Here is an 18,156-nt window from a genome sequence, read left to right as displayed (position 1 = left end):
AACATCCACAGGAAAAAAATAGTGGGTGCTCAGCACCAATCAGCTGTTTGGTGGCTGGGGGAGGGCAGAGAGCAGCGAGTGTCAGGCAGGTGAGGGCCTCAGGGGAGGGGTTGGAGTGGAGCGGGAAGAGGCAGAGTGAGAGTGGGGCCTCGGGAGAGGGGGCAGAGTGGGGGCAGGACCTGAGGGCAGAGCACCCCCAGGGAAAAATAAAAGTCAGCCCCTATGCATTACAATGAATATGTATGTAAGGGAAATCCAGTCCCTTCCTTTGCATGGGCAGAGTGCCTCCAGGCAACAGAACCAGTGTGACTGTGCTAAAGTGGGAGCTGAATGTGGAGAGAGATGCAGAGGGTGCACACCCCTATGTGGCAGGCAGAGGGGACAGGCAGGGGACAGTATGGGCAGGCAAGGGTGGATTGGGAACAGAGCATTTGCCACTTCCTGGATCTTCCCAGTCACTCACTGTGGGAGATGGGAGGAAGGGAAGACATGGTGTAAGGGCCAGCATAAGCTTCTACAGCCATTGCATGTGGCCCAGCTACTCAGGCCAGGTGTTGTGCAGAGCGTTTCTGCCATAGTATTTCAGAAAAAAAATCCAAGTAAATTCTGATTGTCTGACTTCATGAACACCAGCAATGGTGCATTACCTTGGTGATGGGTGCTTCAATAGTCATGGAATGTATCCTGGCCATTGAGGAGTGTCGCCTCTGTGAACTGCCTGTACAGAAAACAAAGCAAAATGAGCACCCTGATTGAAATGACAATGCATGACATCCAGAGTTAGCCAAGAATTCCTCGTTTGCCATGACCTTCAGGACCACCTATAACAGCATGCATATGCACACATGTCCTGCTATGCTGATAAGGATGCCCACATAGATGCACGCTGAATCACCAACAAAACAGAACAGAGATAAGTAGCCATAATGGCCTGGCAAGATAGTTGCTGTTTTTATATTTTAAATATTTTATAAAATGTTCAGCCACAAGCGCCATATGTACGTTGCTTTTGGGGGGGCGAGGAGGGGCCTGTAATACTACAAGGGTGTAATACATGACAAGACACAATGAGTCAGATCATCAACTGGTGTAAATCAGTGTAGGTTCTTTGAACTTAATGCAGTGATGAGGAGCTATGCCAACTGAGATTCTAGCCCGTAACAACCGATGTTATTAATCAGGGACTGGAAAACATACCTCTTTTGTGTCAATTAGCAATTTTTGGCAGCAAAGGCCAAACTAGGCTACTTCCTGTTTTGTAACCTGTAAGATGTGGCTACTTCTCTGCTACTCTTTGTGCTGAGCACATCTTCAGCATCAGAATCCAGGCTATTTTTGTAGCAATGGTCAAAGTCTGGTGAAAATTAGAAGTAAATCTGTTACTTCAAATTTTCACCAGACTTTGACCGTTGCCTAGAATGTACTGATACACGTTTTAACAGAAGCTTTATAAACACCAGCAAAACCCTGCAGTATGTGAAGGGTAAAATGCCATGATGAAGTGTAACTCCCTGATGTATGACACAACACAGTGCAAATAAAGCAAACAAAAAATAAGAAGAAATTTAACTTTGACTTTCATGGGAAGAATAAGTAGGGAAACTAGAACAAACCCCAATACTTGTGGGGGCCCCAGAATCTGCTACCTTTACTAATGATGAAGAGTAACTTACTTTGTGAGTAGCTCTATGAATTCTATGGGATTACTCATGACAGTAAGTGCTACCCAACGTTAGTAAGGGTGGCGGAATCTGGCCTTTCATTTCTAAAGGTTTCAAAAAAGTAGTATAAAAAATATTGTTCAGAGGCAAAACACATGGGGTAGTTGCATAAATATGAAATATTCATGGCTTGGGGGTTTTTAAAAGCCATGTGAAAAATATACAAACATCCACTTATCTAACATACCATCACTTCCTCTTGAGGTTGTGGATCTGACATCAAGCGATCCTTTCCTCCTATCTTTGTGTCGGCAAGTCTGAATATCTGTGGAGACATCAATGTTATACAATGACTGCAACAAAGGCTCTTCCCAGATTATATGTTAAAGGAAACTAAAGACAGGTAAAAGCTTGGTAGCAGCGGAACAACATGCATAATGCTACAGTTGGTTGGAAAACAGCTTCTTAGAACTGTATTCACACTGGTCTTGCCATGGATGCTCCCACGTCATAGTCTCTGAATGCTGCTCTTGCCTCAAGCAAAGATGCAAAAGTATATGGCCTTTGTGTAGAGGATCTAAGAGCACCGAGAGTCCTCTCTTAACCCACTGCATTGGTGCAGAATGGTGTTCAGCCACAGCACTGCCAGTAATAGAGCTGCAGAAGTCAGAGGGGCCCTGAAAATCCATTACGGATCTAGAGAGACAAGGTGGGTGAGGTAATACATTCTACCGGACCAACTTCTGTTGGTGAGAGAGACAAGCTTCCGAACTACACAGAGCTCCTCCTTAGGTCCTATGGGTTTACACAGTGGTGAAGCTGATGATCATTTCCCTATCCCACCCCTACCAACCCCTCAAACTCCGGGCGGAGTCTGCATTGTCTTTAAGGCTACCCCCTGAACTAGATGTGTTTCATGCCAGAGGCAGAAAGCATTTGGCTCTAAGGCAAGATAGAAACTTCAGTAGACAAGAGTTCTCGATGTCTGAATATTCCACATCTTAGAAAATCACCATTAAATGGCTTCATGCAAGAGTTGTTGGACTGTACAAATAATAATACTTAGTAAGCCAACCTTGACATATGTATAGACATTACCTACTTAATCCTCAGAACAGCCTATGGGAGGGAGTCTGTTCTCCCTGTTTTACAGATGGGGGAACTGAAAGGCAGATACAGTGACTTAAGTCAATAGGGCAATTTCTGAGCTCATTTAGGCCCACACAGTCCCATTGCATGTGGGTTAATTAGCACAGTCCCATTGCATGTGGGTTAATTAGCACAGAAAGTGGTTACACAAGGATAACCGAGGACAGGGTTTGGCCCATTGCTTGTTTTTTAGTTTTAATTGACTCATACCAGTTAAATGTTTGTCTGTGAGCTGAGATTGCCTAAGGCAGGGGATGGGGGCATTACTGCTGAGTACAACAAGGAGCAGACAGAGAGTTGCAGTTTAGGACTCTAAGTGTGGGTGGACATACTCCTTCATCCCTTCAAAGGAACTAGTTTAGGCTGGGAAGATCAAAAGGGGAGCTGAATTATAAGCAGAGCCCAAGGGCTTGGCAGAGAGGAGAGGATGAACAAAGGATTTATTTTAAGTCCTCTAAAGTGCCAATACTGGAGGGGCAAATCCCAGCACTGATGGGGTATGTGTGTCTGAAGACCGCCAGGCAGGAGAGAGTAGAGTTAGACAGCAAAATCCCCTGTGGCTGCTTGTACAGAACGCCCTGGAGTGCTAGGGTATTGATTTCTTCTGATTTACTCCCTAAGCTACCTCATTGTTCCCCCACACCCTCCAATGGAAGATGGCTTCCACCAGAGGCACATGAGGAATGTGGGTTTGATCCCTCTGCTTTTCTGTTTGTAGCAGAAAGTGGAATAGCATAACTTGGTCCCACACACCTCCTGCTTCAGGTGGAAAGGAGGCTAGAGGCACACGGGCTATATGGGTACCTTTGTTAAAATGTACTGCTGTCTCCTGCAGCACTGCCCCAGATCCTGAAGTGGCATTACTGGAAGCTGTAATGTTTGGGGCAAATCCTGCTAGAATACTTCAGTATTTTTTTTTAAAGGGGAGGAGGCAGTTATCTGGGTTTTAATTTAAATTAAATAAAAAACCAACTGGGAGTTTCCTAATCATAATTGTTCAGAATATAAACAGATTGATTTGGGATTGAAACCACCCTGTAAACTCTGGAACTCTAAGGCCCATAGAAGCCCAGGAGAGTTTTGCTATGAACTTCAATGGGAGCAGGACCAAGCCCTAAATGATGTGCATTCATCATCATATCCATCCATGTGCAATATCCCAAAATAGCAAAAGCAACAGATCTTTAATAAAGAAGCAAAAGGTGCATGCCATGAATTATATTAGCCATGACGTAATTCCATCTCGATGGTGTCCTTGACATTTCTAATCTAGTCATAGAGATTGCATCAACTACACTACCTACGATTGGAATGTGAAATAGAGCCAAATGTGGTACCCACTCTTGGTTCTAACACAGACACATTACATTTTCAAGGTTTGTTTGATTTATGTTACTGCTGAAACAAATTTGCCTGGCATAGATAACTCGCATTTATTTTGTCTCCCCCAGGAATACATTTTATTGCTATCTAAATATTATTGTTTTCACTGCGCTTTGTAACCCGTGTTTGAGTCTGATCTTAGCGAATCTATCTAATCTTTTCCTGCATACATCCCATGCTTCTTGTGACAAAAATGCAATCACGTACCTGTCTGAGATTCAGCCTGAACACGTTCACATATTCTTTCTGCCTACAAATCAATATAAGAAAATCCAGTTAATCAATTTCCTGATCACGCTGTGATATTTTCTGCTTAAACTAAAATGGACAAGTCACCTTTTTTCTTACCTTATTGTTGTCATTGCACAGTCTACTAATTGACACATAGTGTCTAATCTTTCTGTAGGCAAAAAACAATGCGTTATTGTCGCACCAATTCCCAGCTCTGATTCACATCTAGCGGCATTTTAAATTTACAAGATCCATACTAGCAATAAATCCATCCAGAACAAATTGTACTCTGTGAGGGCATGGAACCAATGCAGTTCAGCTGCACGGGAGGGCAGGAGGGAGGGAGGGTGGGATGTGTGTGCTGTATAGCCATGCTATGTGGGCTCATTCTCTGCTGCTGCTGGGGGAAGTTTAGGTGTATGATGTGGCTGGTGCATCTGCAATGATGTAGGTCCAGACAGACAGATTATAGGGATTAGGGGTGGAGCAATCACCTAGGCTAGTACCATCCTAAATGCCTCCAGATCGGCATGACACTCCCTGTGCCAACCACATTTGCTTTGTACTCAGGTAATGTATACATGAGTATGGGTCCATCTCCTTTGCTTTGTATCACAAGCTGCCAGATGCTTTTGCTCCACTGATGGAGAATAGAGAGTATGAATTACTACCGAGGGATGCCAGCAATTTAAAACATCCCACTTCTTCTGCCTATAAAGAGTGGAGTTTCCACTGCTCACTTAATTAACCTATAATGTTTGTTGGATAGGAAAGAAGTTGCATATAACCTTTCCTTCATGGTAAGACAGATCAACTGAGAAGGAAGGGACATACAAAACTGGGGGTTTCCGGAGGAACGTGTACTCTTATATCATCAAGCCCATATTATTTTAATAACTCTGCATGTTTTCCACTGGCATCACCTAGGAAGAAGCATCACAACTAGCAAGTGATGATAATCAATGGAGGAACTGGACTGCCTGATGCTTCAGTAGAATAGGAGGAACTAAGGCATAAGGTAAGGTGCATGTTTGGAAAATTCCCAGAGAGTTTGGGGATTGCTACAATATGTGCCAGCTGGTCCCCCTTTCTTTATTGAAATTGCATAGGTGGACTTACCATAAATGTTCTAATAATCAATATTTACCATTCTGCTCTAAACGTCTCAGTCAATGGCCGAATGGAAGTGCTGGAAAACGGGAATTTTGCCTGAGTAAGGAATGTTAGCTCCCTTTGGGCCAAGTTCACCTGGGATGTAAGTGTAAAGGACCTACACAGATCCAGTCGCTGCACCACAGAACCAGTCTGCACACCAGCCTTGCATAGGCCAGCATGGATGGAGATGATGGGAGGGAACACAGGCTCTAGGTTTATGTGGCCCCTCCAGTGGCCTCAACACAAGGCATAATGGGAGCACGCACCACTCTATCCCGCAGGCTGGAATAATAGTCACAGGGAGCTTGGCCCAAACCCTGGCTCTGCACTGGGGTTTGGATTTCACTTCCCTTGCATACAGTGCAATTAGCAGAGCATTATGTGAGTAAAGTGGATTTTACCCTGAGAACTTAAGTGGTGGATCTGTCCCACTGCAAGCTTCCAGCTCTGCAGGGATGAATTTCACTTAGAAAGCAATAAAGACTGATGCAAGACCCACTGAAGCCAATGGGAGTTTCTGACTTCATTGAGCATTGTATCATACCTCAAATACATATTGACAAGGTACTTAACTTTTGCACTTACCCTCCCTGTCCGATGACAGGTATTATCTTCACATTTTGTTGTATGCTATCTCCATTTTTCTTTTTGGCGTAATACATTCCTTGCCATTCCTGCAAAAGTAGTCCAAGGATAATTACATTCAAGTAAGTAATTAACAAACATAAGGCTATTTTTTACAAATTCCTCTTCATTTATTACTGCCAAGAGAGTCAGGAAAAAAATAAAAACAAATCTAAATTTGATATATTTTCATTTAAATCTGCTTTGCAATCCCAGACCTAGACATTCATTCTTGGGGGTCGTAGAGGCAATGCATGTGTCAGAGAAACATGGACGCAGAAAGAAGAAATATGAAAGAAGAGGAACTGAAGATGCAACTGGGGCTGAGGGTTCTCACTCCACTTACAAATGACTCATTCTTTTAGCTCATTGGAGAAATTATCCACCTCTCCAGAAAACTCAGACAGCCTCTCCCTTTGCCCAAGTATGTTATTTATAAAAACAAATTTAAGAAAATTAAACTCCAAAATAATTTCACACAATTTTGAAGCTGAATTCCAAAGACAGAAAACATGAGACATTTTTTGTATATATAATAGCACACTGACCAGTGAACTGGTTGATGGGCTCCAGAGGAGTCCAACTCTGGAGGGGTTGAAACATGCTTACTTCTTGATCTCTGAAGTTAGCATTGTAGTTATAATAGATCCACACTCTTGGGTTTCAGGCTAATGGGTGAGTAGAGCTTGTCAGAAAATGCCTGGGTTTTTTTCTGCCAAACATTTCAACTTTTTGTCAAAAATCCAAAAAATGGAAAGCTTTTGGTTTTCAGGATTTGTTGTTGTTTTTTTTAAATAATAATCAAAAATTTCTATGGAAAGCAGAAACTTCTAGTGAAGGTTGCAGTTACTTGAAAACCCAATTTTCTGTCAAAAAATAGCTTAGATGTAAATTTTTGGTCAGCCCTGGATACAATTTTCAGAAACTGACTATTTGCCCTCCTGTTTTAAACCTATATTTTTAAAGGGCATCCTGTTAAAAAAATCTTTTTTTATTCATTGATTCTAAAGACAGAAGGGACCGTTATCTGATCTCCTGTATAACAGGTGGCAGATTTCACCCAGTTACTCCTATTATTATTTTCATATATCTAACTCAGCAACTTCTACTTAAAGCAGAGGCTGTTCTATGTATTGGGGAATAGAAGAAACTCCACAAGTGAGACTGGCACAAACAGATGTTGTACATCCCATATTTGTCCAGTAGAATTCTTTTTCTTTCTCTGTAGCTTTCGTCAGTCTTCTCCCACAACCCTGTCCCCATTCTGTCTGCTTTCTGTTCCACTGTTCACCTGACTTCTCTCCCACTCTCCTCTTTTTGTTCCTTTTTCCATAGCGTAATGCAAAACCAGTAACATTCAGTATGAAGCAGTCTGTGGACCTATGATATCTGAGTGGATTCAAAGTCATAACGACAAGTTTGTCCATCCTAGCATAAATTTAAAGAGAAAAAGAGTCTAGAAAATCTGGGTCCAAGAGCGTCCAACAATGAACAACAAATTGACTGCTTACTGTATATGGGCGTCATCCAAAGCCCAGTGAAGTCACAGGGAGTCTTTTAATTGATCAGGTTTTCTATGCATATGTGTATCCATGTTAGGGTGACCAGATAGCAAGTGTGAAAAATTTGGACGGGGGGTGGGGGGTAATAGGAGCTATATAAGAAAAAGACCTAAAAATCGGGACTGTCCCTATAAAATCGGGACACCTGGTCACCCTAATCCATGTGCACATACACACAGTGCAGAATACTGTATATACACACCTACATTTATCCTTATATCGGAGAGAAACCAATAGACAGATGGGCCAAGACTGCACAGGCATAACTGAGGGTAGAATTTGCCCTACATTTTAATGCACTTTGCACTGGGGAGGGAGAACCAACAAGTAACGAATCCAGCATGCATAAGGACTGCATAATGACAAGCAGTGTGGGGAGGAAGTTGAGGAATGAAAAAAAAAAAAAAAAAAAAAAAACCTGAAAGGTTTTTCCATGCCTCTCTCTGAGAAAAGAACTGTGCACAACAAATTGGGAATCAAGCATAATATCTTCTCCCATATGTTGCATGAGGAATATAAATGAGGACTAAGCAAACATTACACAGTTCTATGCTCTTGGAATTAAAATGATACATAGCAATAGTTCCCTGACAACCAGGATAAGGGAGAGAAGAGTAATCAATCTCTAAACCCAGATAATAAGGTCAGAATATGCATAAAGGGATGAAGTCATAATGCACGGATTGAATAATTGTAGAGTTGCAAGTGCCTTCCCCTCATGTCAGAATAGAAGTAGTCACTAATGGATTTTGCTTCATATTTAAGAGGCAAAATTCACAGTTGTAATGCCTGAAAAAAACAAGAAAACCTTGAAAGGTAACATGTGGAGGAGAAGGGTCAGAAGAATTTCAGTTCTGGTCTAAGATAAACACCAGCCATTAGGTAAAGTTCTTATAAGGATATTACATAAACATATTTTAAGAACTCCATATGCTTTCTCCAAGAACCTCTGTCAGCCAGCTAAATAGAGAATATGTACCTCTCGACATATGCCTTCAACTGAGCTCATCCTTATGAATGAATTACTGTCCTAGAAATACAGTGTCACAGTCACTTCAGCGTGGCCTAATGTTCTGGTGTTAAAATAAAGACTAAGAACGTCTGGTGTAAGTAGAAAAGAAAGGATCAATAACATCCTTGATATGATAATCTGCTGCTCTACTGATACCTTTGGAAGGCAATGCTTCATTACCCAGTAAGACACCAAAGCTCATTGTAAACCAAAGCTCAATGTCAAGCACAAAATCTTCCACAATGTGATCTGAGTCCAGGGAAGGGCCACTGAGTTTGGTTCATTTTTCATATAAAATTGCACACAGTGTGCACCCTTACAAACTACTCACTTGCCTTAGACAACTAAATAACTTCCCCTATAGTTTGCAGGATATATATTCCTCTGTGGAGTAACTTCCAAGCAGTGAGAGAAATTGGGTGCCTTGTCTGAATTATCAAAAGGTATCTCATGAGGGCTGGTCTACACTACCGCTTAAGTCAATGTAACTTACGTCACTCAGGGGTGTGAAAAAGACATCCCCCTGAGCAACGTAAGTTACATCAATCTAAGCGCTGTCCACAGGGACACTATGTCGGTGGGAAATACTCTCACTGTGGTGTAGATTTGTCCTCACTTTATGAAAAGTGAAACTATCTCAAATAAAGATTTTTTTGTCCCAGATCATAGGGATCAGATGCAGCAAAACTTCTAGTCAGATGTGATCAGCTGGTTCAGATTTCACCTCAGTGGATCTAATTTGATTCATTCAACGAGTTAAGAATATACAAGTGTTGTGTCTTAATTTCTTAAATTCGAACAGAAGGAAAATGCCCTTTGATAGCGCTGGTCTCTTGTGAGTACAGCCAGCATATGTTAATCAAAGACATCTTTTTACTTGGCTCTACAATATCCTTCCTGATCACTGTATACTACATGGATTGTCCAAGTCCATTCGCTAAAACACCCCTTGCTTTACTGTGTAAAATGCCAATCAAATACTGTTTGAAGATGCTAAACTTGGCCACAGATTAATGTTTCTCAACAAAGGAGTTAAAATGCTACAGGTGTGGATGAACAGGCATAGATCCATCTTGGATCCCATTGTACAACTAGAAACATTTCCCCCAAATCTCTGGCGCAGCTCTATCAAAAATTCTGGTTTGTTACTGTGTTTGTTATGATACCATACCACGTAGTCTCAAACTGGAAAGGGTTCGTCTCATCATGAGATAAGAACTCCTACTGTCTGCTGGATGATCAGAAAACATCAGAGCACGGGTTTTTGTCTGGGCTAGAGAAATTGCTTGGTATATTGTAAGCTAGTGTAATCAAGTTACAGTGCTCACATATTTGGTTGCTAACGGGAAGCAGTCTTTTTTCATATGTACAAAGAAATCACAAACATGGAGGGAGACAGATAAATCAAATCAGATTTATCTTGACACAACCAAAACTTTTTGGAGAATGTTATTCCTTCCGGACACAAGTTTGTTTCAAATTCTCCTGGAACAATTCAGTATAAAAACACTTTCAAAGTATTGTGATCTTTCAAACGTTGAACCACACAGTAAAATTGCATCTGCAAATGTTGTCTGGAAGAACTCTTTTTGTGTTAATAGGTAAAATTCTACATTTTTACAATCTCAATAGATTACAATCTGTTAAGTGTCCCAATGGCAAAGAAGAAGACATATGTAACAAATACAGATCTACATCGAGGAGAGTTCAAGACCTTCCAGAAATGCAGGCTTTAAAGTTTAATATCTCCCTAATATTCACAGAGGGGTGTCCTGAAATCAGTATACTAAAACATGAAAATCTTGACAGCTCCATACTTAGAGGAAAATATTACTCAGTATTAGTTGTTGTTTTTTTACCATGAGTAGTCTAAAAATACATTTCTGTTAGAGGCATTTTTGTTATTACATTAAAAATAATTGAAAATGTGATAATTGGATATCTTGAATAGTAGATGCTGTAGTCATGAGGCCCAATAGAACTAACTGATCTGTATTCTTAACTTAATGACCACCACATAATGGTATCAGACCTGTACCACGTGCCTTTATTTGGATGCACCTTCACAGAGGCAACAGAACTGTGAAGTACCATCATTTTAGCCCTTGGATGTCTCTTGGATCCGTTCCAGCACTCCAGTCAATATCCAGACACTTGACAGTTTCATGTTCAGATGCACATTCCATCTGCACAGAGACACATCATTGCCTTTCTAGACGAATACTCATGTTACTACCTTGATGTACACAGTGTGACTAATCACATCTTTGTGCTGGTGTCTTGATGCATCAATGCCTAGATGTAAATAACACTAGTAATTAATTTTAACATCTCACCACACTGTCAATAATGTGGTGTTTCCCAGCAGACAGCTAGTGTGACCCAATTAGCTACCCTGACTCAGCCTTGTGTATATGCCATGGCACATCTTTGCAAATGCATCTGATTCAGAAAATTCCTCATGTTATCACCATGAACAGTGTCTCCTTAGACAGGGTACCATGACATATCTTTTCACTGGCCTCAGAAGGCATTTAAGCTTTGCTGTCAAGATGCAAATGTCAGCTCCGAGACATACTCGGATGCACACTCACATAGTGCCACAACAATAATACAGTCAAAGGAACACCATAGTGCTATGAGGCAGTCTGCAAAATCTCTGTTATCAACCTCCATATCTGGACTTTGAAGCCATCTGACTTCCCTGCACTTCCTTGGTGCAACAATATTTCTAATGGAAATCCACTAGCGAGTTCCTTAGTCATTAGAGAACTACCTCTCTTGGGGAAGAAAAGAGCCTGGCAGTTGGAAGCTGATATGTCCCTTTAGGGTGATAGCAATTACATGCCTCTCTCCCAAGGTTTCTAAATTCTGAGCTTGCTAATCAGCTACAATGTATCATGTTGAAAATGGAGTGTGGTTCTGTTCTAATCTACCGGCCACTGGACAACTTGTTCTTTCATATCAAGTTACCTGATTTTCCTTATTCTCCACCTCCCTTTTAGGTTTTCACACCTTTTGGTGCATGCAGCATATGCCCCAAATATGTAAAGTGAGTAATACACATACATGTAACACACGCTACATAGAAACAACACAGGAGAGTGTTTTACTCTCTTACTTTTCCATGCAACTTAACTGAAAGTAACCTTTACAAAAAGGAAAATGTAATTCTTGATGAGATCCAAACCTCTTTAAACTCAGTTCAGTTCCCATTCTAGAAATGCATTACTCCATCTTATCACTTTCTTATACTATACATTACACAGCTTTATGTTTTGACAATGTCAAAAACATTTTTTTACTGCTGATAAGAATTTTCCCACCAACATAGAATATTTATTGTTCTCAGAGATTTCTTTTAATTGTTTTTCACCATTATTAAGCATACCAAATATGGGATACAATGAAAGGGCGCATGGGCACATATGTACTCGCACAAACACACCTACACAAATTGAATGAGAAGATTTAAATCATGTGGGATTCATTTCTTTAGCATCAGTAAGATTGTCCACACCCTCAGACCCACAATTTAAAGCATTTGGAGTTACAACAATGAGAGTGAGATAACACACAAGATTGGTTTTCAACGCAAGTAAAATAGAATCTACAGTAAGGAGCAGCGCTCCAAGACCCAGTGCAGCAAAGTACCAATGGGAGTTGAAGAGTATGTGGCTCTCCTCTGTACCTTGCAGGATTGAGCCCATAATTATTGCAGTTGAGAGGACTAGACTAAGCCTGCTCCCACTGAAGTCAATAAGATGAATGCGATTGACTTCAGTGGGAAGAGGATTGGACCCCAGGTTAGTATGTTAGTGCCAAATCCTGCTAGTCACAACTAGTCTCATTGACTTCAACGGGATTACTTGTGTGAGTAAGCAAACAACACAGGTTACATACCTGTAAACTCCTTGTTGTGTTTTATGCATGGACAATTATCACTCATACAGGCAGTGTGTAATAATATCATGGAATGATAAATGATATTATATGGCTACTTACCTTTCCTATCTTTATGCAGGAATTAATAGTATCTAGGAAATCAGCTTTTTTTTCATTTATAGGCACTTCAGTTAATTCCTTTCCTATTAATTCACCTATCTGATAGCCCATCGCTGTTTCAAATGCAGGATTTACGTACTGTGAAATAAAACCAAAGCTCATTAAACACAATACTTAAAGGAAGAAAGTCAAGACAGACCTGCATTTTGACCTACCTTGTTAATACCTAGTGGTATGTTTACTAAGCTGAAATAAACATCTTTGTATGTATTATTCATAAAACATACACTTCAATTTTTTTAGCACAACAAAACAAAAATCCAGTCCAGAAGCCTGGCGCTCTTACAAAACAAGCCTGTGTGCGCACATGAGCAGAGAGAGGGGGAAATATATTTTGTTATGGAAATACAACATAGTTTTGCATTTCTAAGAAGTTATTATAGACAACAAATACTCTTGAAAAATTAATCCTTTCAAACTGAGACCAATCTCAGTGTTGTGAAAGACACAAACAGGATGACGAGATTTTGTAGGGCAGAGGAGTATTAACCAGTAATGTTGCTAAATTCTGTCTTTTCTTTATATGAAACAGCTAAGGACTGGGGTGCGGGGGTGTCTCTGGGCCCCACAGAAAGCTCAAGAAAATGGGCTGTGTGAAGGGGAATCTAAGAGTGCTGGGAGGCAGGAATCCTTCTCCATAAACTGAAGGTGCTTGATGATGGGCGGGGGGCACAATTTAAAGGTTTGGCCCCATCCAACAGCTTGAGTCATGTCTCCCCAAGCACCCACCCCCTCTTACTCTCAGCGGCCCTTCCCTGCAGCTCCCAGATATTAGCTCTGCATGGAGAGGTACTGGCAAACAGCTGGGAGCTGCAGGGCAGGGCTGCAGCTTTAGCTCTACAGGGAGAGGTAAAAGCAGCGGCTCTCCCTGCAGCTCCCAACTTGCAGGTTTGAGCCCCAGTGCGTACAGAGGGATGGATTCAAGTCTTCAAGGACAATGAGCTTCAAGGAAATGAGTTTTGTGATTTTATTCTAGTCACTTGGGGACATTTGCTGAAACTTGACTAAAACTTACACTCAGGGGCCTTGCCTGCACTTGGAATTAGCTTTGCTTGCCGCTAGGTTTTAAAGAAAAATTAAATTAATTTGCAACACTTTAGGAAAAGAAAGTTTATAAAACCGTGGCTGTGTTCACCAGCAGTTATCAGCAACATGTGAAATGAGCATCACAAAAAGACTGAGGGCCAGATCTGCAGCATAACCGCAAAGATTACTTATTTTTTAAAATATACTTGGTTTACACAGGATATTTTAAACTGAGGAAATTGTACATGAGAGCTGAATTCGTCTCATCTGTTTAGAACTATTAGGTCAGATGATTGAACCTCTTTTAAAGAAAGAGTACATATCATTGTGGATGAAATAAAATTTAGTGAACCCACAGAACAATATTTTATGCTTATAAAAATAACTAGAACAAACCTGTATCACATGGTCTTCACTTGTGATCTCAATGGCTTCTTGACTTTTTTCGAGTGCTGTAAATATTGAATTACAAGCCCTTGTAGACAGAAAAAAACCCAATGAATTAGATTTAATTTACGTGTCTCTTACAATCTATATAAAATATCATACAAAGAAAAAACACAAATTCTGGCAGGAGTTTGTGCTTTAGGGATTAATAGGGACATACTTCTTTGGCTAACTAACTTTCTGTAATGAGCATCCATACAGTAAGAAGAAATCTTCTTTTTTGGATGAGAATAAATTTGGCCTTTTTTATTGTTGATGTTTTCTCGAAATTGGTACAATTACCTTAGTTTAAATTGTGCCCGCACTTCTCCAAATTCCAGCTGAATTAGCTCATTGTAACAGGCCATGATATTGGAATTTTCTACATATCTCTGTAAATGAAAAGTTAGAAAGTTGACTTTTCTGTCAATAAAGATATGCTGTTTTAAAGAAAAAAGAAATTATGAATGACAGCAGGGATGCATAAAATTAACACATTCACAAGTAAAGAGCTCTAGAAACTTTTATCAGGGATTTAACACTAACATTAACATTTCCTCCAGGTGTTACATTTTGAAAAAAGCAATAGAAAATAAAATGTAACAACAAGATAAAAACAGCATGCTGTGTCAATGTGACTATCAACAAAGTTAATAAACAGGATCAAACTAATTTCTGTTAAAATTATTTGTCTTCATGCTGTTTAGTTTAAATAACAATTAAATCATATTGTTAATAAAAAAAAGTCAAATTTCAACACTAAGTTTACATGGTGTTTAGCTTTCTAGGTCATAATTTCCTGGATAGAAACAAACAATGTTACAAACAAACAAACAAACAAACTGTTACATGACAAGATATTAGCCCTTGCCTAGTGTGTATTCATTTTGGGCCTGATGCAAGGCCTAAGGAAGTCAACAGAAAGACTCCCATTGACTTTGGTGGGTTTTGATTCAGACTCTTTATGTGTTTGGCCAAAGGGCTTTTCTACACATGAAGCTGCTCCTGATTAACTGTTCCCAGATAACTCCATGGGTGGACACATATTCTGTAATAAAAGTGCCATCTTCCTATTTAATTTAACCAAAGTGGGTTAAACTAAACAGGTACAAGGAACTCTTATTCCAGAATAAGCCTGTCCATGCATGGAGTTATTCAGGAACAGCTGTGGCACTTCAAATACATCCCCTACGTTAATCAGAAACAACTTCCAAGTGCAGACAAGCCCTTCGAATCTTCATGCGTGCTAAAGTGCCATGGACTTCAAGGGGAGTTGATGAGGAGTAAGAATTGCAGGAATGGGTTCTAGAAAGATAATGCCAAGGCTGTCAAGCCCCTAATCCTGAAAATACTTAAGCACTCTGCATAACTTTACTTATCTGAGTAGTCCCTCTGAAGTCACTGGATCTACTCAGATGCATAAAATTACTCCCATCCTTTAGCATTTGCAGCATTGAGGTCTAACTACAAATAAGGACAGGGATGCAAAAGCGCTATGACAGAGTAGTAAACAAACTAGTGAACATGCACCATGCGTCTCACTATAAATCATGCACTTTTTGTTCCATTGTCAGCTTAATGTACTGAAGAATCCACCTAACTTACACACTAATAAGCACCAAGCCTGCTTAATTGGGATAGTTGCCAGGGAACAGATTCAGTGTAATGCATTCCAGATGACTCTAAACCAGTGGTTCCCAAACTTGTTCTGCCGCTTGTGCAGGGAAAGCCCCTGGCAGGCCGGGCCGGTTTGTTTACCTGCCGCATCCACAGGTTCGGCCGATCGCAGCTTCCACTGGCCGCGGTTCGCTGATCCAGGCCAATGGGAGCTGCTGGAAGCGGCGGCCAGTACGTCCCTCAGCCCGCGGTGCTTCCAGCAGCTCCCATTGGCCTGGAGCAGCAAACCACTGCTCTAAACCACTGCTCTAAACAATAGATAAGAGCACCTGACAATGTTTGAACCCAGTTTACAGGTGAGAATTTGTATTTGATAGCATCAATTTCCCATAGGATGTTCTATGTTCACTACAAGTTACTTCCCTGCTCTGCTACCGTATGGCTACTAATGGGTCAGTCTGGCCCATATATACTTATGAAATGAAGTGTAATGCTTTTAAATTTCTTTTAAAATCAGCATATAAAAAGTCTCTGATAGTTAGGATGATCTTGGAAGTGGTCATGTTTCTGTTTCCATTGGGATATGCTAGCTCAGGAGGAGACAATATAGAACAATGGACTACAGAAGGTGAGGCTTTGCAGACTGGACTACTGACAAACTGGACCACTGAAAACCAAACCGCAACACAGCTTCTCATATTACATCATAGTTCACACATTACAGAACGATCCAGGGGATGACAATACATACGCACCCTTGTGAAGCCTGCTGCAATCAGTGGCAATATTGATGACTCCTCCCGATCACTATGTCTGTCAAAACAGAACGACAAAGTCAGAAATGCTTCTTTTGCTGATTCAGTCTTGGTCCCACAAAAGAATCCTTAGCAGGATTGGGGCCTAAAACACACACTATGTAGCCAAGCATTACAGTTTTGTTATTGTAAATCAAATACACTTCTTGTGCTTTGATAAACATCTTGAATGTTAAGTTTAATTTTCAGTAAATGTTACGTCAAAATTATCATTTCCATTTTCAAGTATGCTCCCTAACTTTTTTGCAACACAAAAATCAATGCTTCATGCCAACAGACTTAAGAAATCGCTTGACTAGTCCATGTTTTTCTATACTCGACTCTTTACTGTTGTTGCTACCCTTGGCTAATGGAAAATATGGGGAAATTGAAAGTTGACATGGCCAACTGGTTTCAAAAGGTGACTAGTGATTTTGGGTGCCTCAAATCTTGGATGTCTAACTTGGGACATTCAGTAGAGCCTGGTTTTCCAAAGTCAGGTGCTCAGCACTTTCTGAATATCAGGACTCTTTAAGGTGTGACAAGGTGGACGCCCATAAAAAGAGGCACCAAAATCACTCATTATTTTTGAAAATCTTGGCCATATAATCTTTCAATATTTAAAAAAAATATGTGTATATCTTGGGATGGGAGAAGTTGGAGGAATGGCAATTGTTTTAGGTTTGGTTAAAAAGTATATCAGAGGTAAGGGAGGCTGGTGAAGCAGGTGATGTAATTGCTTGCATTTAAATAGTTCTTCTGATTTGAAAACCTCAGGGCACTCTAAGTGGGTATAATTCCTCTCTTTTACAGATGGGAAAACTGAGGCATAGCAAAATTAAGGGACTTGCCCAAGGTGAGACAGAGTCAGTGGCAGATTAGAGAATAGATATAGGTATCTTAGCTTCCAGTGAGACAGCTGCTGGAATAATGTGCTCAGTTCTGGTGCCCAGAATTCAAGAAGGATGCTGATAAATTGGAGGGGGTTCATTGGCACAAAAATGGTTTTTCTACAGTAAGATAATTGACACATGATCAATAGCTCCCAGTAAAATCCTAAATGGACATAAGGCATTTGCATTTACCGTCAGGTTGCTAGGCGAAGTCAAGCACTATACTCCCTGCCTGTGGCTGGCTCACTTTGTTTATCTTGCGCTAAAAGTCCAGTGCCTTGTCTTGCCACGTTCTTACGGTGGGATAGCTAACATGTGTTAGTTATACCATGGTAAAAACACACCTTTATCTTTGGTCAGTGAAGACACAGCCGTACAATGTACTATTCAGTAGAAAATCGGTCCCATGGCATGTCTACACTGCAATAGGAGGTGATCCGCAGCTTGGGAAGGTATATCCACGCTTGCTTTCATCTAGCTAGCATGGCTAAAAATAGCAGTGAAGACCTGGCAGCACAGGCTTCAGCGTGGTCTGTATAAGCCTGCCCCGCACCCTGG

General features: G+C 40.7%; 1 protein-coding gene across 3 annotated transcripts in view; it reads right to left on the bottom strand.

The window, feature by feature from the left end:
- PDE8A (phosphodiesterase 8A) overlaps positions 1 to 18,156 on the bottom strand; it is a 259,372-nt gene that overhangs the window by 30,916 nt on the left and 210,300 nt on the right. For all 3 annotated transcript variants that reach the window (XM_075133133.1, XM_048866934.2, XM_075133134.1), the window contains exons 5-13: positions 16,667 to 16,724; positions 14,598 to 14,686; positions 14,265 to 14,343; positions 12,783 to 12,920; positions 6,165 to 6,253; positions 4,542 to 4,593; positions 4,401 to 4,443; positions 1,909 to 1,986; positions 648 to 718 (exon numbers count right to left, since the gene is read on the bottom strand). In XM_075133133.1, the coding sequence (XP_074989234.1) occupies positions 648 to 718; positions 1,909 to 1,986; positions 4,401 to 4,443; positions 4,542 to 4,593; positions 6,165 to 6,253; positions 12,783 to 12,920; positions 14,265 to 14,343; positions 14,598 to 14,686; positions 16,667 to 16,724 (697 nt within the window). The remainder of the gene's footprint in view (positions 1 to 647; positions 719 to 1,908; positions 1,987 to 4,400; positions 4,444 to 4,541; positions 4,594 to 6,164; positions 6,254 to 12,782; positions 12,921 to 14,264; positions 14,344 to 14,597; positions 14,687 to 16,666; positions 16,725 to 18,156) is intronic.

The sequence above is a fragment of the Caretta caretta genome, chromosome 10 (genome assembly GCF_965140235.1).
Source record: "Caretta caretta isolate rCarCar2 chromosome 10, rCarCar1.hap1, whole genome shotgun sequence".
NCBI classification, from domain to species: Eukaryota; Metazoa; Chordata; order Testudines; family Cheloniidae; genus Caretta; species Caretta caretta.
The sequence above is the reverse complement of the archived record's forward strand: the minus strand, read 5'-3'. Positions and strand labels throughout refer to the sequence as shown.